We start from the raw sequence: 27,666 nt of genomic DNA on the forward strand, positions 1-27,666 counted from the left end.
TTTGAACTGCAGGAGAGTGACCTCGGTGCATGTGCAAAGGCAAAATGAGAAACACGCTGCATAACATTCCAGGCCCGCAGCTAACAGTATTTGTATACCAAGTAGAATATACCCAAAAGATTATGAATATAAATCAATTACTAAAATAAGTAATAAGGTTTACATTATAAGAATAAACCTAATATAAGAAAACAGAACTAAGATAAAGAAATATTTAGGTGGAAGGAAAGAAAATGAACTAACTGCAGGAAGATATCTACACACTAGGTTATTATTTACAATACACAAAAATAACTACACGCAAAAACTAAGCACTATAGTATAGAAAATATCTATATATACAATGAGTAATTCTGGGGATATGTTAATGCTCTGAATAAGCTACGGGAAGGGGTAATGGCAATGTGCCTCGTCTAGGAAGATACTTGTTAGTTTCATGTGCACTCATTGTACGAATATGGAAGACACGGGAAAAAGGTAAGTTGAAGTGACAGACAAACTGTTAATATCACTCTCACAAAAAAGGGTTGAATTCCAAGAATCAGCCAGAAAATAATGAACTAAAAACATCTGCATACTGAATGAGAATATATATGTGATAAGTGAGATTGATACATTGGCTGGCATTGGAGCCACTACGTACTTAGTTTGTAAGTTTAATATTAAACTTTTTAGAGGGATCAAGGCAAGCACATGCCTTAGTAACCAGAAGAAAGAGAATTTAGGTAGCCCTTACCAAACAAAATGGACCACACCGCAATATGAGTAATTATTTATATATAAATATGGGTATGAATGTAAAAGTGTGGCTGTCGTAAGTGAATATAAGAAGTTATAGTATGTAAAATGTGAAATGCAGTCCAGGTCCTGTACTAAACAAAGGTGCAGGTTTTCAGACTGTACACTGAATTATGCAAGTAACAGATGTGAACACTGAATACAAGTGTTCAAGACAATTACATAAGATCACGGCTTTTCTGAATGTCCTTCTACAAACATTTCTTTCAACACAACTTTCGCAGCTAAGTATTTGTGTACATACATATTATAGTACATAGGAGCTGTATCCCACAACGAAAAGTATAAATCAAGTACGCTGAAGAACAATCGTTACAGGTACTTTTAAGCAGATGTCAATAATAAACTTTTACCACACAATGATGTTAAGAATTTTATCTATAATGCTGCAAACACTGAATATATAGTTCGTTGCAAAACACTAAGAAGAGTTCACAGAGAATTCGCTCAGTTATTGTATGTTGTGTAAATGATGGATTTCAGCCAGGAGATGATAAATGCTTCGTTCATTCCTTATAACTCCCTGTTAATTTGTAGACCACCAGCCAGTAGATTCAGATGAGGAGTGTATAGCATTACATGAGTATGTCCAATATAGTCGGATCTACATTGCATAACTTGAGTGTAGGGGAGTCGAAACAAGTAGTGATCCATTACGCCATATCAACTTGAGGTTTTTTTATACATGTAATTCATTTCTAAATTTTATTGATTATTTGCAGAGTAATGAATTTAATTATAAACAACATTTAACAATTAATGAGTTTTAATGAGATAAATATATACATGTTTTGACATAGCAAATCACCTTGTTGCATTATGCATGATATGTTTTCTCCTTGTAAGAACAAAAACTTCCGTGTTGCTCAAGTGCACGACCAAGTAGTCATAGAGTACGGATCTTCTGTAACTTTCACGAATGGGCACAGAATTGTTAATTTACAACCTGGAGTTGATTTAAAAATTATTCTAGGAAACCACGGCCCGACTTTGGTGCAAACAAATCGCATGCGAATTCTCAAATATCAGCGCGGAGTTTAAGATACGTGGCTGGATATCGGGTGTTATCGTCATGTGTATGATTCAGTAACATTAACCGCAATTTACGGACATTAGCTTGATAATAACTATCAAAGACTTTTAGGAGTGGCATAGAAATCTTCTTGATGCTTAAAGCAAGCGAGAAGCGATTTACTGTCGGGATACGACAAATATGAATCATTGCATAGTCAACTTGTTGATACGTTGGGCTGGTTCAAATGGCTCTGAGCACTATGGGACTCAACTGCTGAGGTTATTAGTCCCCTAGAACTTAGAATTAGTTAAACCTAACTAACCTAAGGACATCACAAACATCCATGCCCGAGGCAGGATTCGAACCTGCGACCGTAGCGGTCTCGCGGTTCCAGACTGCAGCGCCTTTAACCGCACGGCCACTTCGGCCGGCGTTGATACGTTGCTTAGCAACTCAAACGGACAGTGATAGAATTGTTGAAATGATCTTTTAAGTATCAATCACCACTATACACACATCAGAAACTAATTACTCTAACTCTGAGTGACTTGTGGATTGGATGAGTCTTTTTTTTATTTCAGCTAATTGGTATTAATAACTTCTTTTGAGGTTGAAACTTCATCAATGGTGTCGCACTCATTCAGTTTAGTAGAATGATAGATAGTACTAGATACGCTACTATTTATAGTTTTAAAGGAAAAGAGAGCACATACCTGTTTTTCTTTTGAGAAATGTTCGTACTTTAGTCGTCAGTCTTCTCAAAGCAGAGACACGAGTGACGCTCCCTCACAGCACTACGATATCATGAACCACCACACACGTGGCCCCTACTAACTACATTTCTGAATTGAAAACCCTGAGATATAGCCGCGTTATGAAGAAGGAAGAAATAAGAGGAAAGATCAGTGGAAGAAACTGAGCAAAGAGAGAAGGGGAGGTTACAAGTGGCTAGTTTAGTGAGGATTGCTTGTATTGGAGACATGAGAGTGAAGTTTCTGTTCCTTTCATTAGCAATCCAGAAATCCAAAAGCTCGAGTTACGCGAGATGATGGTAATAGTTGTTGCATATATGTATAGTGGTTTTTTTTTCCCGGTCCTATCATGTAAAATGTTTTGCAAGTAATTAATGTAAACAAAGATTATGTCACGAGTTTAAAAGTTACAAGTTATGAACATAAATGATTTATTAATCAATAACTTGTCACAGTAATAGTGCTTTATGAATTTTGAAGGGGAAAACAACTGCTCAAATATCATTCACTTCTATTTAAATATTGTCCTGCAAACATAAAAAAATTGTGTGACAAATTCATGCATAAACTTGCATGCAAGTAAAACATCTCAGACTGTGTGTCAGCTAATATTAAAATGACACTTATGGATAGTTATAAGTAGCAAATTTACATCATTTTTTAATTTATTTATGTAAGTTTTGCAAAATTTTAAGCACTCGTACAAAGACATAAGAGAAACTGTATACGAAAAGGGACTTCAAGAGAAACTGTCCACATATCAAATATTTAACGTGTGTTGAATAAGGAAACACACGCACGCACGCACGCACGCACGCACGCACGCGCGCACGCACGCGCGCGCGCACACACACACACACACACACACACACACACACACACACACACTTATGATGTAGTGGTCGAACTTGCATGTGCCTACAATGACGAAAACATTCTACGAGCTCTTTGTAGTAGCGATGGACAATGAATTTTACTATGAAGGAGGAATTAAAGCAAGTAATTTATGGTCTTAGCTGGTGAGCTCTTGACATGATGCCGATGATGTATAACCACAGTCAGAACTTTATTGCTTCTCCGTCGTGGCATTGAATTTTTTAACCACACATATCGACATGCATTTATCCTACGGACACTTTAATGATGTGCAAGTCGTCGTAGTCTACAAAGTCATAGACCTGAGGCTGAATTATTCTCCATAGTAGCACCAATAGTACCACAAGGCATGTGCACAAAAGACACCACTTAACGAGTAGAGATGTGGCTGCAGAAACTATTGGTGGTGGTTGTACCTCAATAATGAGCAAAATACTAATTCAACCATTTGTTGATTCATGGTCTCTTAGAAAATGAACCTCTAAAGTTTTGTAAACTTCATGTAAACTGTAATCTAAATAAAGCTGACGTGCAGGTGATAAATAAGATATAACCCTGACCACAAGTAAAGGGATTTGATCCCCCAGCCAGGCCAAAAGGTAGTTTTAAGTGATACTTCCATATGAAATTTGGTTATGTTAGTACGTTTGTAAAACACACCACTAACCATGGACAATAGTAATCAAGGAAAACATCAGTATACAGTTGGGGGGGGGGGGGGGGGTTAGTTGTGATAGGTCTTATTTTGATTTAGACATAAAGTATAGGTCATTTAATAAGAATCCGAACACTGTGGTGCAAAGATGCAAATAAACATGCCTGTGCCAAAAAGAGATTTGTAAGAAAAGAGAGATGAATGTATATCTGTATTCCAACATTTCCTTAGGCCAATATCAAATTATTCACTCTTCAACTACCTGTCTCTTCCAGTCAGATTCTGGGTGTACATATTGCATGTATGTCAGACAACAATATATATTTGTGGAAAAGTTTTTACAATATATCTTTTGCAAAGGGAAGCAATTTCTTTTCTAAATCAATTCATCCTGAAAATGATACCTGAATACACCGTAGCTGGCAAACTTTGGAACACACAGAGATTGTATTATTTACGGTTATATTATACTGCATTCTTTATCACAGAGCTGGACACTGCATCCTTTTCTTCAAGAAAGAAGAAGTGAATATCACTCTGTTTAAAGGAGAGTTAATATATCAATCAATTCTGACTGTTACACTGGTAATCATGGCAAGAGGCTGTGGGGGTGCAAACTTGACAAGTGAATCTGTGCTGGTGAAAGTAGCCGCCAGCCATACACCTTGACGTACCGCAAATTATGCACACCTCCTTATGTTGCCAGTACTTGCCAACCAGTTCACTATGAGCAGGTAAACACACGTTATTCCTTAAGTGGCTACGGTTAAGTTTCCTCAGCTTAACTGAAACTAACCATGAAGTATGTTAATGGAGAACATTTAAGTTTACATAGGACTGATACTGACTTACAACATAGGTGTCACTAAACGTCAAAACAAATATTATCTTTGGTTGCCTAAGCAATGGTGACAATCTACAATAACTATTACAATGACTTCCAGTGAAGATTACAGAAATTTCTCACCCTGTTCGACATCAAGAAATATGAATCTTCAAACCATTACTGCATTAACAATATTTAAATTGAAAGGAATTAAATCTCTATGGGAATGTATACATGGCAATACACTGTCAATGTAGAATTCTAATACATCTATTAATCACAACGCCATCACATTTAGTACATCTACATTAGGTGATTAACAGTAGACAGATCTATGCAAAAAATAACTGTAGCTTCCTAGCAGATTGGTATGTCCGTTTCTTCATGTTTTTCCAAGTGTTCAGTAACATGGAAGTAGTAAATTATTAAAAATAAAGTGAGCAGTTGCGTATGACTTTATTTCAAGGACAAATATGGATACATAAATTCAGATGCACCCTTAACACAAAGAGCTGATGCTTCCCACTACAGCACTTTGGACACAGTGAAGTCAGTCTGCCTCAGGCACCAAGCGGCTGGGTTCCTAGTCACTTGCCACTCTCCGACACATTTGAGGCTGCGTAAGAAGTCACCGCGGACAGTTCGTATTCCTGCAATGGCCAGTGTGTCCACACCATTTCCCATCTCCACACTGGCTGTACCACTAACCGCTGTTCACAGAAGAAAAACTTCCATTAACATTTTATTTCCTGCCTTACATACTCTCATTTGTTTTATTGTTATTTATATGCAGCTGAGGTCAATAGCAGAGAATCTGATAATGTCAAATTTGTTGCCACATTTACTGATGTATCACTACATATGTTGTGAGAAAATTGTGGGATACCTGTCTAAATGTAATGCCTGCATCAAATCTGAACGGTCCTTTTGTAAATGGGACTTTAAGGCCTCTTAGAAGAGTGTGACCATAATAACAGTAACTATGAAAGTTAATTTAAAAATGCTGTAACTAAGAAGGAAACGGACACAATAGTGCAGGTTGAAACGGCTAATGGCTTCGCTGAGGCAGCAATTATGAAGATTGCAAGAAAAATTTTTAATAGAGTAGGAAACAATGAAGTGGTTAGCAAGGAGGAGGAAAAGTATATTTCACTGTCATACTTTGTGTCAGTGTCAGATAGGATAGCAGTTGTCTTCTGCAAATGTATTATTACAGTGGGATTTCAAATGGATAGTAAACTGGGTCAGTGCTGTGACACAGCTTAGAACCACCACTGAATAAATTCTGTGGCACAGGTACCTGCAAGATTTTCTGCAGTTCAAGCGAGAAATATTACATTGGGCAAACCGGAAGGGAGTTTCAAATTAGATTTTGTGAATATGAATATGGAGGTAATGGAAGTGTGTTGGGATATTATTTAAAGGAGACCTAACATCAGCTTAAAAAAAATATTGAAGGTGATATATCTATTTAGCATTTTGGTTATTAAGTTACAGTACTGATCATTTGTAAAGAAAGAAATATATACACGCCTAATCACGTAGACACAGAACTTACATTAATGAACAAATCTCAAGCAATTTTAGGTGGTTCTTTGATTTTTTTAAATGATTTACTTGTGGACAAGAAAAACAATGACTCCCAAGCAGGCTTATTTAGTTTAACTTTCATTACGTGCAATGGAATTTTAATGACTACATGTAATTTTATTAGTGAATCGTCTTTCGAAAGTTTTGCTGTAAACATGGGCAATAATGTAGGAAACGACAGAGTGCTACTTATTGTAAAGAAGACACGTTAAGTTGCAGACAGGCACAGCTAGAAGCAACTTACATATAGGTTTCGGCCACAGCCTTCATCAGTAAAAAAAAAAAAAACACACACACACACACACACACACACACACACACTTTTTACAATCACATTTTATCACCAAATTAGGATGAACACATTTTTAATACTTATATTTACTGACAAAATACAGGCATTAACTTTTTTTGAAAATGTCCTATGCTATTTGTTAACAGAACAGCACAGCTCCCTGATACAAATTATGTGATGGAAGTTTGACAGGAAAAAGATACGTAAATTACACCGAGTACTTTAGTTTCAGTGTTCTTGTGGCCACCCAGATGCATACTGTCTGAAAGTTTATACTATTCTGCACAGAAACTTGTACCACTGAGACAAGATACGTGCGGCACTTTTTCAACTATCCACAAACTTGCGGCACTGGGCAGGCTGATACCTGCTCTCTGGAAGATTTGACTGCAGTGCAATCGAACCTTTGCCTACACAGCTCGGGTCTGTGAGAAGGAATGTCACAATTCATTCACCGCCCATCACTTGCAAATCGTACACTTTAATCATTAACAATGTGTAAATCACAATTAGGTGTACAATATTATTTACAAATGTAGAAGTTGTAGACTGAGCATTAACTTGATGCAAATGTTAATAAGATGCCCCTAGAAGGGCAGAGAAATTCCCTTGTATGAACTGCCTTCTTTCCAAAGCCTCATTAATAATGAGGGATGGGTTCACACACTAGTAAAATGTAACACACTTCAGAAAGCTGAGGTACTTGCAACCAGTTGCAGTCAGTCCTCATATAAATTCAGATCAAACACAAAAATAGGTATTAGTTATACACTTTTTCTTCGTATATATAAATATGTGACATCACTAAAATTAAACAAGGCTCTGAGGTTTGATGGAATCCTATACAGAATTTGCAAATGAATTAGTTAGTCTTCCAAATTGTACAGAGTTTGGCAACAATCTTCTGTGAGTATACTGAAACTAACTCAATTAAATTTTGGAATTTTCCCATAAGAATTAGTGATGCAAAACTTTCTGTGCCCTCGTCTATAAATGAGCTAGAATTAAATGACGGGAAGACAATTTCTACATACACAATACCCTGTTTTAGTCCAAAACTTTGTTTTGCAGTTTATTATTTGTTTGAAGTATGCCTCGGACGGCGGGTGGCAGTTAGAGTTTATCGGCAAACGTGCCTACGTTGCAGGAGGTGTGCAAAGAGCTACCGACTCTGCACAGAGGACTTCAGAGCTGCCACCACAAGGATGTAAAAAAATATATATATATATATATATATATATATATATATATATATATATATATATATATATATATATATAAATAAAATAAAAAATTAAAAAAAATTAAAGAAAAATCTACATAAAAGCACTTAAAATTCAGCTGGAGCCTAGTATCCATTTAAGATACAAACTTACACTTGATCATCAAACAAAACTTTATTGTTAATTGATCCTTGCGGTAATCATTTTAAAGAACTATTTAAGAACACCGATATCGAGAAGTTGGTTTGCCATCCAAACCCTTTCACTTTAAATGATCAGGAACATGAAATTGTGGACATCAACCACTGAGAAAAAGTAGCCCGACCGCAATCAGTTGACCTCAAAAATATCCATAGGGATATAAAATGGAACAATCACACTGGCCCAGTCGTAAGTAAGGCAAGTGGCACATTTTGCTTCATTGGCGGAATAGTGGGAAAATGCAGCCCATCTACAAAGGAGACTGCCTAAAATCACTTGTGCCTGATCTTAGTCCATTTTCACAAAATGGAGAAATCACAACAGCTGTCAAACCAATAATGCTTTATTCTCTACGACCAACTTCACAATAATATAATTCCACCTTCTGGCATACACTGTAATGGGGGAAACACTATGTTATAATAAGCCCAATTCAAAAATTAAGCACATAAGAGGAAATTGATGACTCGACAGTACGCACATAGAAGCACAGATTGTTCTGGCGTAACCACAAGCATCGAAACGAAGACTAAGAACACAAGACCAGAGTAGGCGGTGAAACGATGCCGGCCAACGGTGCGTGGAATACGACCACACCACGACAGGAGTGCCCTCGAGAGAAAGTGAATGTAAGTGCCGCTCCTGCCTGCCTCTGCGCTCGGATCGGCCCAGTATATGGACATTAGTGGACAGGATTTGCAGAGCAGTATTAGTGATGTGTGTCAACTTGCAGGAACACTGTGTACAGAAGGACTCTGAATTATATTGCATGTCACCCCTCGCCTGTGACAACATTTTGTGCATTTGAGTTAAGTATTGTCAATTCTGCATTATAGAAATAAAACTAGTAATGTTATTTTTTTGAATTATTGTATAGTATTCTGAGAACTCAGCATCCCTTAGGCACCCTATACAAGACGAGTGGGCAAGACCCAACATAGATGGACTAAGGAAAAATCCAGGTTGGAGTATCAACAATATAAGGAAAAGGATAGCTAACTACTCACCGTAAGGATAGAACACTAATTTGCAGAAAGGCACAATGAAAAACATTGTGGTCCGAGCTACTGGAGATGTCAGTCACGTGCACGTAAAGTGTGCTGGCTTGTGTAAATGAATGTGTGTTTTTTTTTCCTTTCTTTTTTTTTTCCTTCTTCTGAAGAAGGCTGTGGCCAAACTCTATATCATAACAGTCTTTTGCTGTGTGTGTCTGCAACTCAATGTGTGATATTTATGGTGAGCAGCAAACTATCCTCCTTTATACGGATAGATGAATCGAGGTTACTTCAACCCTCCATCATCTCAGGAACAAAAGTTCACATCCCACTTTATAAACAGGGAACCTAAAAAGTTGCCAAAACGAACAAATCCATTAGAAAACCTCTAACACAAACCTAAGAAATATTAGAAAGAAGAAACTTAACACACAAGATGTGAAAGACACTAACATAAGGAAGTGGCAACCACCGTCTGCTCGCTTGGCCGTATTATAAACAGCTGAGGGGAGAGAGCAGTGGAAGTGCACGCCACATGTGATGCAAACACAGTTGTTGCGTGCAGCTACAGCAGGTGGAAGGTTGGTAGCACAAGTGAGAAAACCAAATAAGAATTTGGATGCTCTAAACACTAGACAGGAAGGGAACCTGTACATATAGCTATAAAACCAAAGGTGTGTAACCAATTTAAAAGAAAATAATCAGACCAATTTATAACACAGTTAAAACAGAAAATTCTCCAAACAGACAAAACACTGAAACAAACTTAAGCGGTAACTTGAAGTATGTCATAATTAGCTAAAATACTTCTGTAGCACAAATCTGTATGTTCATTAATAGTTTCAAGAGGGTCAGAATGAAGACTTTTTAAAATTTCTCTCTCTTTAAGAACATTCAAGTATACAACTTTTACCTCCAGTGTGCAAGATTGCCAAATTATCATTAACCTATTGTAGTTCACGCCAATTGTCAATCAAATGCATGACCTGGAATTACCGACATCTTTATGTTTTTTTTTAAATCTAGTAAGAGCGTCCCTTTGTATCTGACCAATGTATCTACTATTACACACCTATCCTGCATTACCATCAACACAATATACAGTAGTGTTAGGAAATGGATCCTTCTTGTATAGGTCATGACACTGCACAATAAACTTAGTTTTGGTGCGGGCAATGGCGGGTTGGACCTAAGCTGTTTTAGTTTCCCTGTTAAAAATGGGTCGTGACTTATTAGCGTCTACCTGACTGCCTCGATCCAAAGCTTTCGGTACATCATGTGAAAAATGTGCCAGATCGGTTTTCTCCACAATGTTGTTTTCAGAATTATGGTGGTTGGCATGGAGAAGGTCATTCTGTTCAAGATGTGTCAATGTTGAGCTCACAGTATCTTCTAAGCATCTGCAACAAATCAATGTCCGGGAAATTGGATGGTAGTTTTGTCTATCACTTCTACCACCCTTCTTGTAGATGGGTGTTACTTGTGCCTTCTTCCAACCGCTGAGTACAGTTTTTTGTTCAAGGGATCTGCGACAGGTTAAGGTTAAAGGACTAACTCCAGCCACAAATTCAGTATAAAATCTAAAGGGATCATTCAGTTTTAACCCTATCAGCTGTTTCTCAATCCACTAATACTGATTTCTCACATTTCCGGTGGTACAAGAATTAAATTGGGGCAATTGTTCTGAAGTTTCCTTTTTAAAGGAACATTTGGAGACAGAATTAAGCATTTCAGCTTTTGCTTTGCTACCTCAATTACAGTTCCTGTCTCATTCATTAGAGACTGGACACTAACTGCAGTGCCACTAATAGCCCTTACATATGTCCAGAATTGTTTTGGATTTTATGAAAAATTGTTTGACAATATTCTGGTACAACACTGTAGTCATTGAAGGCTTCAGGCATCGCTCTCCTGACAGTCAAATGTGTTTCATTCAGTACCTCTCTACCTATAGTCCTCTGCTTTGTTTCACACCTATTATGCAGTAGTCTGTTTCTTTACAGTGACTGTGCACCACAGAGGATTCCTCCCCCCCCCCCTCCCCATTATGAACTGTTCTACAGGGTACATATCTATCCAGTGCATGGTCAACTATTCTTTTTACCACAAGCCAAAGAACCTCTACATGTTCCTGCCTGTGCTGACAGTTTCACGTTCCTCACCAAGATACAACACTACTGATTCTTTTTATCTAGTTTACTGAGCACATATACATTTCTACTTACTTTTGTTGTCCTTTGTACTTTGCTAATCATTGTTGCCACAACTGCATCATGGTCACTGATACCAGTTTCAATGTGGACATCCTCAAAGAGGTCACGTCTATTTTTTGCCATTAGATCCAATATATTTCCATTATTAGTGTGGTTTCAAACTATCTGTTATGGATAGTTTTCATAGAAGGCATTTAGTATGTTTCAGATGATGGCTACTACTTTTTGATTGTTGGATAACTGAAGTCACCACCAACAATTACAGTGTGATTGGGAACTTGTTTACAAGTTAACTGAAGGTTTCTCTAAAGTTCTCAGTTACATTAGGAGACAAATCTGTTGGCACTAGAAGGATCCAATCATCGTTTTATGCCCACCCCTAATGCTGAGTCTTGCCCAAAATCTCTCAATCTCTCGTGTATCCCCAAACATCACGAGTCAATCCAATCTAAAGGTAACAAATCTAGCAGCATGCTGTGACACCATCCTTTACTCTGACCTGATGGGCATTACAAACACTAAAGAAATGGTCACACAAGTTTTTTTATAAGTGGTGTCCTTTGTAGCTGAAATGCACTTTCCTAAAACTCTCCCAATAAACTGCAGTTAACCATTCACTTTCCCTACAACTGTCCACATTTCCATGAGTAACTGGGAAGCATTAACTGCGTTCCTCTCAGAAGTACAGAAAAGCCTGCTGCTCCAATTGATGAAACCTTTCCCGATTTGGTCCACTGAAAGTTTGGTGTGTAGAACTGGTAATTTGTAATTTATTCTTTATCTGACACAACCTACAAATATTCACTATTGGCTTCTGTTACATCAAATTTTCTTCCTGCTGGACAATTGTCTGTGGATTCTGTATTATCAGTTCTGTATTGCCTGTGCACGCCAATCGGGAAGTGCAAACTGGTAGACTCATATTTCTCAACAGAATCACAGATGAAATTTGCATCCATTATCAATAGCTATAATTCTTAGAACATTAATCAAGCTGCTTAGTAGTGCTGAATTGGGAGAAATCTGGCCACCTCGGCTTAACACTGTGCTTCATCATTTGCTGCCATTCCCAAAAATCAACAGTGCTGTCAAGGAGTTGCTGCTTTGCAGCTACTGTCGAACCTTGTACTTAATTTAACTGCATTTCAGACGTTAAGTGTGAATATATTTGTGTTACAATACACACACCACTGCAAGTATTTGTCAAATCAATTGAGCCCCGGCTAAATTTGGAGTCTGGCAAACTGCGGTTTAAATGTAGTAGATGTTCTTAAGAAGCAAGGTATGCTCAATGTATTCCTGGGATTGGGAATAGGACAAAATATGCTGCTCGGTTGTCACTACTGTCCCTGTATTTGGATGTCCTGGTACCATTGCAACCTACCCCACCCTTCTGAAACTGTCACATTAAATATGCCTGTGACCTGAACTGCCAAAGACTCACCTGTCAATGTAAAGACATGTACTATATCAATACATAAGCTAAAAAATTTACTTTAGCAATAAAAGCTTTATCTGAAAATGTAAGACTGTGTATTTTTCAAATGACAATTGGGGAAAAGGCCACGTCACAGTTGGGCAAATAAAGAAATAAAGGGGAGAAGTGCTGGTAACCATCATCATTGTATGTGCCAATGTTGACTACTTAAGGTCACAAATTTTGAAACACGTAAGTTACTCAGGTAAAAGTGTTATATGCATTCCCCGTACAGTGAATATAAATAGATTATATATATAGAATGCTGAAACGGAATGTACTCACCACAAAACAGCATCCTGGACAATTTAACTGCTTTGGACTCCATTATGCCAACTGCCATGATGACAAAATTAAGCATTTTCTCAAACGACGTGCTGTCCACGAGACACGCTGAAAAAGCCAAGTTACAGTGAACATGAGACAGCATATATAAATACTGCTGTTCAGATTCAGTGCATTAAAGATAATTTTTTAGTTGTTTAGAATTATGCACACATAACAAAAAAATTCGTAACTGAGCATTGATAGGAATTTCTGGATTTCAGCCACTCAGATCTGGTGCCAGTTATCTTCACTGTTCATCAAAGTGGGGTCAATTGTCATCATGGCAGCTGAATATCTTTTGCAATAGGAAACAAAGCCGGAGAAGGCAGTTGTCTGACTATCTCAAGTAAGCAAGATTCAGATGTACCCTAGACAGTGAGGGAGAAAGAGCTTCTCACAATTTAAGAGGGCACATATTTATGGAAATGAGGGTTGTGTTGTGCAGCCTCGGATATAATGACTCGTGTAACAGGATGCTTAGGAGTAAGAAATCAATTACACTGCTAGCAGACTATTTTCTAAAATTGCACAACTGATTTTAAGATACAAGCTATCCAATAGTTAAACTACGATGTACATACTTATAACACTATGAGAGGTTGTGCTTATCATCTAATAAGGCATAACACACAGTGATGAAATTGTTTAACAAACTGCCATATTATACAAAACAGTTTAAACGGGAATACTCTCACGAGTATTTTACTAAAAAGTGTCTGTATAGTATTAAAGAATTCCAATGACGAACAGATTTTCTCCATTAGTACAATACTATCTACAAATGATTTAAGTATATTATATTTTTAATATGATCCCACAAAGTTAAGACATTCATTGTAATGCTGTGAGTGTACAGAATTTTTAAAAATTAAATGAGTGATTTTTCCCATATGCATTATAGGCGTGAAGTTTTCTGCACTCTTATCATCTACAAATGAGCAAGTGTGTGTGTGTAATGAATATTGCCATGGTGGTTACAGTGATGTTTTGTGTTAGTTGAAATACTTGTTTAGGACAGTATGCTGTGGCTGGAGTTCATCAGCAGATGTCCTTACATCACAGCACGTGCTGCATGCGGCTATCCACACTGCACGGGCTTCTTACAAGGAACTTGGAATAAAGTAAACTAAAAGAGTCACTATTTCAAAAACAAGATTCACAATTAAAATCTAATCTTGTATTGACTTATGGAGAGTGTTAAGTCTTAGCCATAATGAGAGCTGACTAGTGCTATGGAAAAGAGCTGCATCCAAAACTATTGGCAGTTTACAATCATAGCAGTGAAAGACCCAATGAGAGAAATTTTTCCACCCCCTCAATAGAAAAGGAAAAAAATGGAGGGGAGAAGAATGCTACAGTAGTGTATGTGCAGTGGGGGCAGCAGCGTTGCAGGGACAGAAGGGAGTGGGGGGGGGGGGGGGGGGGGGGGGGGGGTATCTACGAGATCTGCCAGGGTGTATACGTGGATTTTTCCTGGATTTCCCGGTTGAAAATACACTTTATCCCGGGTGAAAATACACTTTTTCTGTGTTAAATGACAGTATACTTTTCCTCGGCACTGTACAACTTACCAATCCTTAGAATTTTTACGGTTTTCTACACAGATGTAGAATTTGCCGGTACTTTAGAAAACGAAACCCAAAGGGGAAAAAACACGTTTGGGAAAGATCTTTGATGTGCACCGACATGTACGCTGCATTTCTTCGTTTTACGGGAAGTATAAATTCGAATTCCACCAAACACTGCACGTTATTTTCCAAAGCAATGAAATCTAGATTGCGATGCGCTTTTGTAAGCCAGTCATATCTCATGTTACGCGACCTCACCAGCTGATGACAGCACAGGACACGTAGTGTAGTCAGACAGTAGCAAGATCACTCTTAAGTAGCGTGAACACACAAATAAGAAAAGTTAATGGTTTAAATTAATATACATAGCATTCACATATAATATTGGTCTCTAAGATTAATAAGCTGCAAGAGAAGCTAAACTTCCACATAAAATGCTGATCATCTTGCACGGGTTGCACTTTAAGATACATCACACAAATGTGCCAGTACAATTTTTAATAACGACGTAAATGCCTGATCTTCTAGGCTCGAAATTCTTCTAGATGGGCGTCCTCAAAAAGTTGATTTTTAAACGAGAGTCAAACGCTCTGTGATTTAAGAAATACATCGTACATTCTCGCATATAGTTCATCTTGCATAAAAGGAAGTTTACTTTGAAATTAACACTTTTCAAACCACCTTTCACAATATTTTCCCATGGCCTGTTAGAAATTGGTTCATTTCAGCAGTTGCCAGAGAGTGGCAGATAAAAGGCGTCACTGAGCCTGCGCAGCTTCGATGACGCAGGAAGCCCGCACGTTCGTAGGTGTAAAACATTAAAAGATCTCTATTATGTCATAAAATAAACAAGACATCAAAGGATACTTCAGGAGCATCGTAATTTCGTGAACTATACTAAAATGCATAATTCGGCTTAAAGTGCACAATCGTATGTCCAGATTCGGATGTAAATTTTCTTGAGTACCAGTACTGTATTATCTCATGTTTGGTTCTTTATGCCATACGAGCTAGAAGATGGGAAACGTGCACTTGAAATGCAGCGAACAGTTGAAACTAGCCAACAGTGTGAAATTAAACACTTCATTTCAAATAAATTGACTGCCTCAACGCAAAATATTAATAAAAGCCAAATCTCTTTAGCAAACAGACAAAAATAACTTCATTGTTCTACAAGGTGATTAATGCTTGACTGTCAAAGGTAGAAATAAAACCTGAAACTAACAACATATTTTAGCCTTCTGTAATAATGTAAACGTATTTTAATTCATTTGGTAGCTCCTGGCCACAGAAATCCGTTTTGTTTTCATTTAATGAGAGAGCAATAAAGGAAGAGGAAACAGCAAAATCACTAAACATAAACACAGGTCACGTGGAGACTACCTACCTCCCCACTACAACTCAGACTGCTCTGTGCATCAGCCCTGGATCTACGATATTTCTGAACTGGAGCAATTTAGATAGTGGTGCTCAGCCACACATATATAGCCAGAAGCGGGAGAAGGTACTACTCATAGGCGACTCAACTGCGCATGCGCAAGAGCCCGCCCGCAAGTGCTCAAATGAATCAAATGTAAACAGCTGTCACGTCACGCTCATCGGAGGCAATTTGTTGTTAGGAAGCACTGAATATTCTTCCTAAAGCCTTTGACACACTTTGGTTGGCAGACGCTTCTATGTGCACTGTGTTTTGTTATTGTATATGGCGGATTTCCTTTGCAACTTAAGTTTTAATTTCTTTTTTTTTCTCTCGTTCATGTTTGGTTGCTGCAGTATTATTCTGCAGAAGCGGGATACAGTAATATCCTTTATTAGAGTATTGATTCTTACCAGTCAAAATCACAAAAATTAAATCTGCTATCTAAAACAAGGAAAATTTCCCGGAATTCTAAAAAAATCCCAGGTTTTTCCCAGTTTTCTCCCGGACGAAAAAATTCCCGGTTTTTTCCCGGATCTCCCAGATGTCCCGGGTCATATACACCCTGTCTGCTCAAAAAAATTCCAAAACTATTCATAATTTCGTACCAATGGTGTGTCAGAGTGAAGTGCAACTGGCATTCCTGCACACACCTGTGTTTAATGTGTAACTATCAGAAGTTTCATTGTTTTATGTCTATCAGTTATTGTTCTGTGCGGTATTGAGTAGAACATTGTGTCGCACAGTTTTTGAATTTCGAGATGTCTTTTGGATTGTGCAAATAAGAATGAAATGTAACTTAAGAGAATCGTAACTGGTGATGAGACATAGGTTTATGCATATAATGTTGATACCAAAGTTAAATCTTCACAATGGGTCAGGAAAGGTTCTCTGACACCAAAAAACTCATCAGGTCAAATCAGATGCCAAGGCCGTGCTTATAGTCTCTTGTGACTTTGAATGATTAAGTCATCACGAATTCACACCACACCACAGGGACAAACTACCAATCGATGGTACTATCGGGACGTGCTGTGACATCTGTGAGAAGGAAATGGCCTGAAATGTGGCGAGACAGTTTGTGGCTCTCGCATCCCTGTCGGTGTGCGACTACTGTACAAAAAACAAAATCACTATGCTGCCTCCCTCCATACTCTCCACACCTGCTCCTACGGAACATTTTTTAATTTCAAATTTGAAAACCCCATTGAAAGGATGAAGATTTGCAACGATAGATGAGATAAAATTCGCAGATGGCACTTTGCACAATCCAGCACGAAATGCACCGAGACTGCTTCTGGAAGAGGAAACAGCACTGGGAGCGATGTATCCACTGTAATGGGAGCCCAGTATTTCGTAGGAGACCGTGCACAATAAGCAAAAGGTAAGTGTAGAAAAACTTTGTGGACAAAGTTTCAGAATTGTTTTGAACAGATCTCTTACATCTACACTCTGTAAAGCATGGCAGGAGGTACATCCCACTGTATGGTTATTAAGGCTTCTTCCTGTTCATTCATGATATTTGAATAAATTGAAGTTTGAAAGTTTTTTAAAGCACTTTTTGTATTTACAAATGAAAGTGGTGTGTGTGTGTGTGTGTGTGTGTAGGGGGGGGGGGGGGGGGTCAGTCTCAGGCAATGTAAGAGAAATCTTCACAGAAGTATTTCGTCTTTCAAGAACAGACATTTTTAGATCTAATCCTGTTTTGCAAAAACAATGGAAACACTCGTACTGCGATCTTCTCTAAGAGCTTTACTCTAGTTATCAACAGAAAAACTGTAATGCGTATAATATGCGGCATCTTCCAATGTTCAATTCAGGGGTTACGAATTCATTACAAGACTATCTTCAATATCTGTATCAGTATTCTCTCTATTAAAGACATTTTACTGTATATCACGGAAGGTTTTATGGAATTAACAGTACATTTAACAATGTTACATACACCTTACTTATCAATACAGATAGGGAAAGTTGTGCAGCACAATTCAACAAATCCATAATTTACTTCCACTAGGTTCAATATTAGATACACTGTTTCTAATACGTAAATGACCTCCCATTTAATTCTGATCAAATGCCACACGAAGCAAGTGAGCTAGTATGGTTCGGCATAACAACATTAGCCCCACACGCAGTATCCTCGCCACAAAGCAACTCACACTCGCTCGGATTTCGGCAATGCGTGCAGTCTGAAAATTCCTCTTTTATCTCCAGCTGCTTCATTTGGATAATTTTTTGAATAATTGGGAAGCCTCTTCACGAGCACATATTGAATAACCTGCAGCTCCAATTTCTGAAACCTTCCTCAATTTGGTCTCCAGAAAGTTTGGCATGTATAACTAGCTTTCTTTAATTTATTATTTATTTGACTCCTACGAACATTCACTTCTGTGACATCAAACTTTCTTCCTGCTGCAATGATGTTTGTTGTTTGTACAAGATGAATAACCAGTATCTTAAAAGCAATTTTGTGTTGCCTGTGTGAGTCAGCAGAAACTGCACAACTTTGGCCAAAAACCTTGCTTCATCATTTGCTGCCAACCTTGAAAATCAACAGTGCTGTTGAGCTGTACTTGCTTTAGCGTTGTTCTCGAGTCTAACATTTCATTTATTATGTCTATTCCTAGTGTTACGTGTGAAAATACTTATGTTGGAATTAATTTGTTTCCTGTAGATATACATACTACTGCTGAATATTTGCCCAGTTCTGACTGCATATATAGTCAGGCGAAATGCTATTCAGAGGTGGTAGATGTTCATAAAATGCACGGTACACGTAATGCCCTACCACAATTGGTAGCACGAATGAAATTTGCTGCCACCGAGCCCCATCCTACCCTTCAAAATCATCAAACTGAATTAGTGCATGACGTCAACTACCAAAGCTGCTGCTGTGAATACAAAACCCTATCCATAATACAGGGTATACATTAAGTCCGGGAATGCTTTCAATTATTTACTGCACAAGAGTCAAACATTGCATTGATATCATACATATGTCCTTTTTAAGAGAAACCCTGAAAGATTTTTTTCACATATATCGCCACAGCGTAGTTTGGTAATTTGTCGATAGTCAGTGCTAGTCGGAAACATGGTGAGTTCAGGTGCGGAGCGAGCTTTCTGAGAGTTGGAGCTTGGAAAAAAAAAAGAGGTGTGCTACAGCTGTTCAACTGATGTGTAGAACCGAGTACAGAAAGAAGCCACCAACAAAGAAGGCCATTTACCACGGGCACAACAAATTCGTTACGACGGGTTGCTTGTGCCTGGCAAAGCCCAGAGTGAGTGAAGTGAATGTGGAGCGTGTATGAAAGACATTCGTAAAGAGGCCAAAGAAATCTGTGCGTTGTGCATCCCGTGAACTCTAAATGGCTCCAATGACAGTGTGGATAAAGTCTTGCAATGGGAGCTGTCTATGAAACCATTCAAATTGGAGCTAGTGCAGGAGCTCAATGACGACAACAAAGACAAGCATTTTGAGTTTTGTTTGCGGTTGCAACAACTGAATGAGGATGGGGATGGTGGTGTTGATTGCTTAATTTTTAGCGACGAAGCCACTTTTCACACTAATGGGAAAGTCAACAGGCGTAATTGTCGAATCTGGGGTACAAAGCATCCACACAAATGCACTGAATTTGAGCGTGATTTGCCAAAGTTAATGTTTTGTGAACCTTGTCACGTTGAAAACTGTACGGGCCATTCTTCTTCACCGAGAGCACTGTCACTGGATATTCCTACTCGGACATGTTGCAGTAATGGCTGATGCCTCATATGCAACTGGACTCCCTGTTCATCTTTCAGCAGGATGGGGCTCCACCCGATTTTCATTGTGAAGTTTGTGGGTACCTGAACACGGAGCTGCCACATCGATGGATCGGCCGTGCTACAGAAGAGGACAGCTGTTTCACGAAATGGCCTCCCCGATCACCAGATCTCACTCCGTGTGGCTTTTTTCTGTGGGGGCACATTAAAGATCTGGTGTACATACCGCCTCTACCACGTGATGTAGCAGAACTCCGGGAGAGAATACAGGAAGCAACTGCCACGGTCTACGATGCCATGCTGGGACCGGAATGGCAAGAATTCGATTACCGTATTGACATCTGCTGGGTCATTCATGGCTCGCATATCGAATGTTTGTAAAAACTTTCAGAGTTTCTCTTCAAAATGACATCTGTGCAATGTTAATTCTTTTGCAATATATAACTGAAAGTGTTCCCGGACTTTATGTACACCCTGTATTTAAATGCTACCCCACAACCCAGCACCAGTTGCAATGAAGAAGCAACAAAAATTTGTCTATTTTGCAGAAATATTGACCGAATTTAAGCCTTTCGTTATTGCTAGAGCACGTCCTGCCTGCCCAGCTGCTGGTAGGTGGCCGACTGCCCTACGATTGCTGCCGGCTACGGCCACTGTCGACTAACCACGCATTCCAGTGCAACCACTGAGTAATAGTACTCTTTACAAATTCAGTACCCCACTGTGCAGTCGTAGTGGTCGCAGTTTTTGATAATGAAAAAACTTCAAAACTAATCCAAGCTTTCTATTATAAGTTTATCGTGATCTAAGGAAAAGTTTGTTTAGAAAAATGGTAAGGACTTTTTTATTTGTGACTGGAAAATTCTGTAACTTTAGATCTACACTACAAATGTGTGTGCTGTAACCTACGAAAATCTTATTAATACTGGACACACAAATTTCAAGACATATAGTTTTAAAGTGAACAGTTCCTAGGGAAGACGCCCAAAACTTGGACCATTTTCTACGCAGCATAGCAGCGGCGTTGCTGCGAAACAAAGTATTTTCCTGCACGATCTGCCTTTTGCAACATCTGACATTTAGGTTCTGTGGGATAATTCGTGCCCTTTTATATTAATTATGTTAGTGTCATTTGCCTTGTGCACATTAGGAAATCAGTTCGTATGTATTAGATCGATTCTTTAGCAGAAAAGGAACCAAATGAAGCCTGGGAAAACTCATTAAACCATCGCACTGTAGCACTGTCCACATCGTCAGCAGCAGACGTCTTCATTCTTTTCCTTGAAGGGTTAAATTTGCCACCTACAAAACTTTCTTCAATTCCTTTTCATTTTTTAAGGAATGTAGCTAACATTGATTGTGCAAGTCCATACTTCCTCGCCATGTCTACTCGTTTCATTCCGCTATCAATGTCTCTGAAAACCTTCATTTCTGCCTCCAACTTTATTTGTTTCCGAGTACCAGCCACTGTCCCAATCTTAGCGAAGTCCAAAGAGTTTACATCAACTAAAAACACTCACAGATTGCAAAAATCACGGCGATAAGCAGCATATGAAAAAAAAAACACTTCTGTCTGCTACTGAAGCTCAACAATGGATAAATTAAACACTCGTTCAAACAAAGGAGCTCTCTGACATTTGTCGGTGAGCACAGCTCGCTCTCGGCTGTGCACTTCGTATTCTTTACCACTAGAATAAATACAGTACTATAGTAAGTAGTGAAGCTTCTAGAAATAAAGCGCCGAAAGTCTTGCCTAATCAGCTAGGGCCATACAAAATCGTCGCATTGGTAATCGTTATATGGTGGTTTGACTGTATAATGCATTGCATCAGATACAATACCATGATACATGAAGTCATTCCCCAGAAACAAATCCACTTTAAGAAATTTTATTCCCCCAAGAAAAACTTTTTTAACAATTATATGCAAGCTCTTCAGCTACATGATATTTTTTTATTTATTTACTCGTGTCCAGGGTAGCTACACCATATGATAAATTGTTTAGTACAGCTGGTGAATTTTATGGATTTTGGGCACAGAATCAGGGACTTTAGCCTAACAAATTGCAAGATGCAGGTATGCCAACATTTTGCAGCTGTGAGAGCTTACTGCACTGGGAAAGTTGCTTAAAGCTGCCAGATAAATCAAAAAGCTAGTTCCCTTCTTTTACATCTCCAGCTCTGCCCCAAGGATGTTCGCCCTTTTCTGTGCTACGATAGCTTCTTTATTCCACTTCTCAACCTTTACTCAACCATAATTTTGACTTTAGACCACCATAGCTTGGCAACCAATGTCAATTATTGTCAACTAAGGCTTATACTGTGGTATTGGATGAAGCTTTCAAAAAATAACATGACAATCATTAATTGCATTCGTTTGTCTCTTACAAAATTTGGACTGATTCGCCCAAGTTTGAAACATAGAAACAATGCGGGGAAAACAAAAAAACTTTGCATGTAGAAACTGACTAAAGCTAGGTTTTTAGAGCAATATTTAATCATAAGAACGCATTTTTAATTTTTTTTAATCACTTTAAACCACTTACACACACTAGCTCACACAAGAATGAATTTAACATGCTACACATTTAGCTTGATTTCAAATCCAGCGGATCTTGACAATGGATAAATATTATGTGATAAAAAAAATTTAATTTTGAGTTTATCCATTTATCTACCTTAATGCAAAGTTTGCACCAATTTGTAAAAGTTTAAATGTAGACACAGCGTGCTTCAAAAACCTTCCAGAATTTTTTTTTTTTTTTTTTTTTTTTTTGCATGTAAAATCTGAATGCTGCACATACAAATGGTGCTATTAGATAAGCATTAATTTCAGCCCACTTAACATCTTTTGCAAAACAAATTAACTGAGTTCCACAATTTGCCTGGGCACCATCTATGGCTCATTGTTCGAACCTTGCTTAATACACTGTAACATAGCTACAGTAAGACATATGTTCAAATGGCTGTACAAATTGCTGCTGCTCCAGGCTAAACTGTAAATTTTTTATCCCCTGCTCCTAGCTCAAATTGGAACTGAGCAGCAAGATCCCCCCCCCACCTCCCAAACCGTGATCCTGTGCACAGCCTTCTCAAATATATTTGTTACAGCACTTCCACACTTCTTAATACTGCTCGGTGGAATACATAGTGAAAGTATTTCCCATTAGTGAAAAGTGTCCAAATTAAGCTTAGGAAGTATTAAATCACTGAAAAACATTAACTTTCTCTAAAATAATGAACTATGAAAAGTGAGCAAAATAGCTTGACTTCAAATTTCATCTCGGTTGTTATTTAAGTAATTGATATCACTATCTGAACTGATATCGCTATGCGATGGAAAGCCAGCATTTCAGCCCAGGATGCTGGAGGCGGCAGATGTGTCCATACTTTGTAAAAACACTGACTTCCGCATCCAAAGGTTTATCTGTGAATGTAAGATGATTCTGTATTCATCAAATGATACAGTGGGAAAAAATGTCATTTTATAGTCGGGTAAATACAGTAATACAGTTGAGAATGTTAGTCATGATTTGAACCCATGTTCACTACCGTTTCTCAAGATTTCAAAACATACCATAAGTTATGAGTCTTCAGGTTCCATTAAGTTTCGGGTGTGCAGCAGCAAGAAATCATCATCATCATCATCATCATCATCATCATCATCATCATCTTCTTCTTCTTCTTCTACTTTTAAAATTTCGGTTGTATACCGTCCAGCCATCTTCAGAGTGAGTCGCAAGACTGCCGCTCCAGTGCTCACTTCGTCCCTTTATACTGCTGTACTGCGTGACTGCGCATGCGGCCACAGATGCAAATGCGCCAGAGACGTTGGTCGGTGGCTGAGACGTGCATAATGCGCGAGTTGTATCTATGACTCTGCAGTCGATCTGTGTTGGCATATCGATATATCATTGTGAGCTGCACTGTGACGTCTTTGTGAGTTTATTACAGCAAGTAATTTATCATGATTTATCAAGATTGAAACCACTATTTCTATTAATTAAATTCGTCGTCAAGGTAATTTCAATTGCCTCCTTCACTATCGAGTCCCAAAAGGATGATGTAGTTGCCAAAATTCCAACGTTGTCATACAACATACTGTGACCATTATCAATACAGTGCTCTGCCACTGCCAACTTGTTAGGTTGTAAAAGTCGTATGTACCTCCGATGTTCTGTACATCTTTCTTGGACAGTACATTGGACAAACAACTCTTACATTGGACAAACAACTCGTACTGTCCAAGAAAGATGTACAGAACATCGGAGGTACACACGACTTTTACAACCTAACAAGTTGGCAGTGGCAAAGCACTGTATTGATAATGGTCACAATATGTTGTATGACAACGTCGAAATTTGGGCCACTACATCATCCTTTTGGGACTCAATGGTGAAGGAGGCACTTTAAATTCGCTTGATGATAAATTTAATTAATAGAGATAGTGGTTTCAATCTTGATAAATCATGATAAATTACTTGCTGTAATAAACTCACAAAGACGTTGTCACAGTGCAGCTCACAATGATATAACGGTATGCCGACACAGATCGACTGCGGAGTCATAGATACAACTCGCGCATTATGCACGTCTCTGCCGCCGACCAACGTCTCTGGCGCATTTGCATCTGTGGCCGCATGCGCAGTCGCGGCAGTCTTGTGACTCACTTTGAAGATGGCTGGACGGTATACAGCCGAAATATTAGAAGAAGGAGATTTCTTGCGGCTGCACACCCAGAACTTAATGGAACATACCATAAGTTACCCAAAGTAAAAGTGTTATATGCATTACTTATATAGTGAATATAAATGTTAGCACACACACACACACACACACACGCACACACACACACACACACACACACACACACACACACACACACACACACACACACACACAGAGAGAGAGAGAGAGAGAGAGAGAGAGAGAGAGAGAGAGAGAGAGAGAGAGAGAGAGCGCTGACATTGAATGTACTCACCACTGAACAGCACACTGGACAATTTAATTGCTCTGGACTCCGCGATGCCAATAGCCACAACGATCGAATGATCGAACTGTGTATTTTCTTAACATTTACAGGGTGTCCCAAAAACATAGGTAACACTTAGTATGTTGTGCAGGAAGGCACAATGATCGGTTTTCAAGAAGGAACCCATATCCAGTAACACACGGCTTGGGTGCTGGAAAGTGTCTAAAACTGAGATGGGTATGTGTTCCACATTATGTCAATCAGTCCAACACGAGTAGCACGTCATGCTCTCCACATTAGAAACGGGATTTACACTGCGTATCTCCTATGTCAATGCAGAGTCTACATCAGCGGGCTGAGATTCACACACGTGAGCCAATATGGACGTTTGTCTTTCAAGTATCTCAAGTCGCTCTGCAGACTCCAGCAATAAGGTCCTCCGCTGACGTTACATGTGCACTGTACACCGAACTCTTCACATTACCTAACAAAATCTAGTCTAGAGGTTTCAGATCTGCCGACCATGCTGGCCACGGAACAGTCCACCCCTACCAATCCGTCAATTAGTGTACGCGATGATCGGGTGATTCTGCCCATCGGCATCGAAGTGTGTCGGAGCTCCGGCGTACTGCAGCCACGTGTCCATCCAAACATTTTAGTGGCACTACATCCAACAGGGTAGACAACACATCTCTACTATATGTGAGGTAGACCGGTCCTGTTAGTAGTTGTGGCCCAGTGATATGATCACCTACAGGGTGTCCAGAAAAGGACTCCCTGATTTCAAAATTAAATATCTCGAAAACAAAGATCGATAGAGGAATGCAGTAAACGGTATGTTTATTGTGAAAGCTGTAAGAAGTTTATACAGCAGTTTGAAATAATAGTTACAAAAGCTGCTAACAGATGGCGCTGTACGCTGTACAGCTCATATCAGCATACATAACTGAAATAATCATATGAAAACAATCTTTGCAAACAATCACATCACAATGTTTTCAAAATGTTCACCATTGGCACTACAGAGGTGGCGCAAATGAAGAATGAAATTCGCCATCACATTTCGTAGTGTCTCAACCGAAATGGATTCACATGCCACAGAGATCCCCCGATTCAAGCTCGTCCAGCATGGCGGGATGCTTCGGGTAGACCGTGTCTTTCACTGTGCCTCACAAAAAAGTCACAGGGAGTCAAATCCGGCGAATATGGAGGCCAATCCACGCCTGTACCAGTAAATTTGGGATATTCCAAAGCAATGACTCGATTGCCGAAGTATTCCTCAAGAAAGCGAAACACTTGTTCGGTCCGATGTGGTCGGGCTCCATCTTGCATAAACCATTCAGTACCTGGTCGATCCTCTAACGCTTGCTGTGTGGCGACAAATTGTTCCAAAATTGCAACGTAACGTGCACCAGTGACCGTTTCTCGAATGAAAACGGGGCCAATAATGCCTCTGCTGCATACTGCACCCCACACAATAACTTTAGGAGAATACAGGGGTTTCGCTTCAGCCCCAATATGGCTTTTCGGAACCCCAAAATCGCCAGTTCTGCTTATTCACATATCCATTCAGCTGGAAGTGTGCTTCATCTGTAAACCAGATGCAGCCAACATCAAATCCCTCACTATCAATCATTGTGAGCATCTGATTAGCAAAGGCAACCCTTTGTTGCACAGCTCGTACGGGTATGGCCTGGTGCGTTTGAATTTTGAATGGAAACGTGTAGGCTCTTTCTCAGTATTTTCTGCGTGCTGGAATGCTTCAAACCAGTCTCAGATGCAATTCTACGGACGGATGACATTGGATTTCGCTGAATAATTCCAGAAACTGTGCCGATATTTTCAGGCGTAAATATTTTCAGGCGTAACTGCGGTTTGCTTGCGGCCAACATGCTCCACTAGATCATCAGTTACGCTGCCCATTCGTTGAAATTTTGCGAAGAGCGTACGAATGGTTTTCGCATCGGGTCCTTTTGGAACATTAAATCATGCTTGAAAACTTCGCCTTGTTGCCGTAGGACTCTCTTCTAACCTGTGGTACTCTAGCACCAGAAAAACGCGTTGTTCAATGGAGTACATGGTTTTAATCTCTTCCTTCGGTACGTTAACCTCCTTTCACGTTTCAATAGTGGAACTGATCTCTCTGGGCTTCGGATCACTATTTATACTAGGAATTACGTATGGCGATTACAGCGCCATCTGTTAGCAGCTATTGTAACTATTATTTCAAACAGCTGTATAAATTTCTTACAGCTTTCACAATAAACATACTGTTTACTGCATTCCTCTATCGACCTTTGTTTTCGAGATATTTAATTTTGAAATCAGGGAGTCCTTTTCTGGACACCCTGTAGTTGAAACAATGTGTTCCCCCCCCCCCCCCCCCTCTCCCTCCCCACCGCAGCCCAATTCCCGTTACTTTCGCCCCCCCACCCCCTCATACTGTACAACGGACACACCTCAGGCAGAGTATACCCACGTGCAACTTTCCGGCTTCTCTGCGGTCTCTCTCAATGGCCACGAATGTGGTATACATCTGTTTGGGAAACTTTTCACATAAAATCTTGCAGCAGCTTCTCCACTGCAATCCGCTTTGCCATTTGCAAGCACCACATCAGTCATTTCCAGAATTGTGTATCGGTACATGTCACGCTGCTGTCAATGATGTCACTGCACTTGCATACCACACAAGGTCCGCAATAGGATGC

At 39.1% G+C, this 27,666-nt stretch overlaps 1 protein-coding gene across 3 annotated transcripts in view; it reads right to left on the bottom strand.

Moving 5' to 3' along the window:
* Positions 1-5,359: 5,359 nt before the first annotated feature.
* Positions 5,360-27,666, bottom strand: part of LOC126426855 (uncharacterized) — a 69,833-nt gene continuing 47,526 nt past the window's right edge. For 2 of the 3 annotated variants that reach the window (XM_050088877.1, XM_050088879.1), the window contains 2 exons: positions 13,199-13,306; positions 5,360-5,632 (listed from right to left, as the gene is read on the bottom strand). In XM_050088877.1, coding sequence (XP_049944834.1) covers positions 5,448-5,632; positions 13,199-13,306 — 293 coding nt within the window. In that variant the 3' untranslated portion in view covers positions 5,360-5,447. Of the gene's footprint in view, positions 5,633-13,198; positions 13,307-24,967; positions 27,191-27,666 lie in introns of those variants that run through there. The other variant, XR_007576445.1, reaches the window with a different exon arrangement.

Source organism: Schistocerca serialis, chromosome 11 (assembly GCF_023864345.2).
Source record: "Schistocerca serialis cubense isolate TAMUIC-IGC-003099 chromosome 11, iqSchSeri2.2, whole genome shotgun sequence".
Classification (NCBI taxonomy): domain Eukaryota; kingdom Metazoa; phylum Arthropoda; class Insecta; order Orthoptera; family Acrididae; genus Schistocerca; species Schistocerca serialis.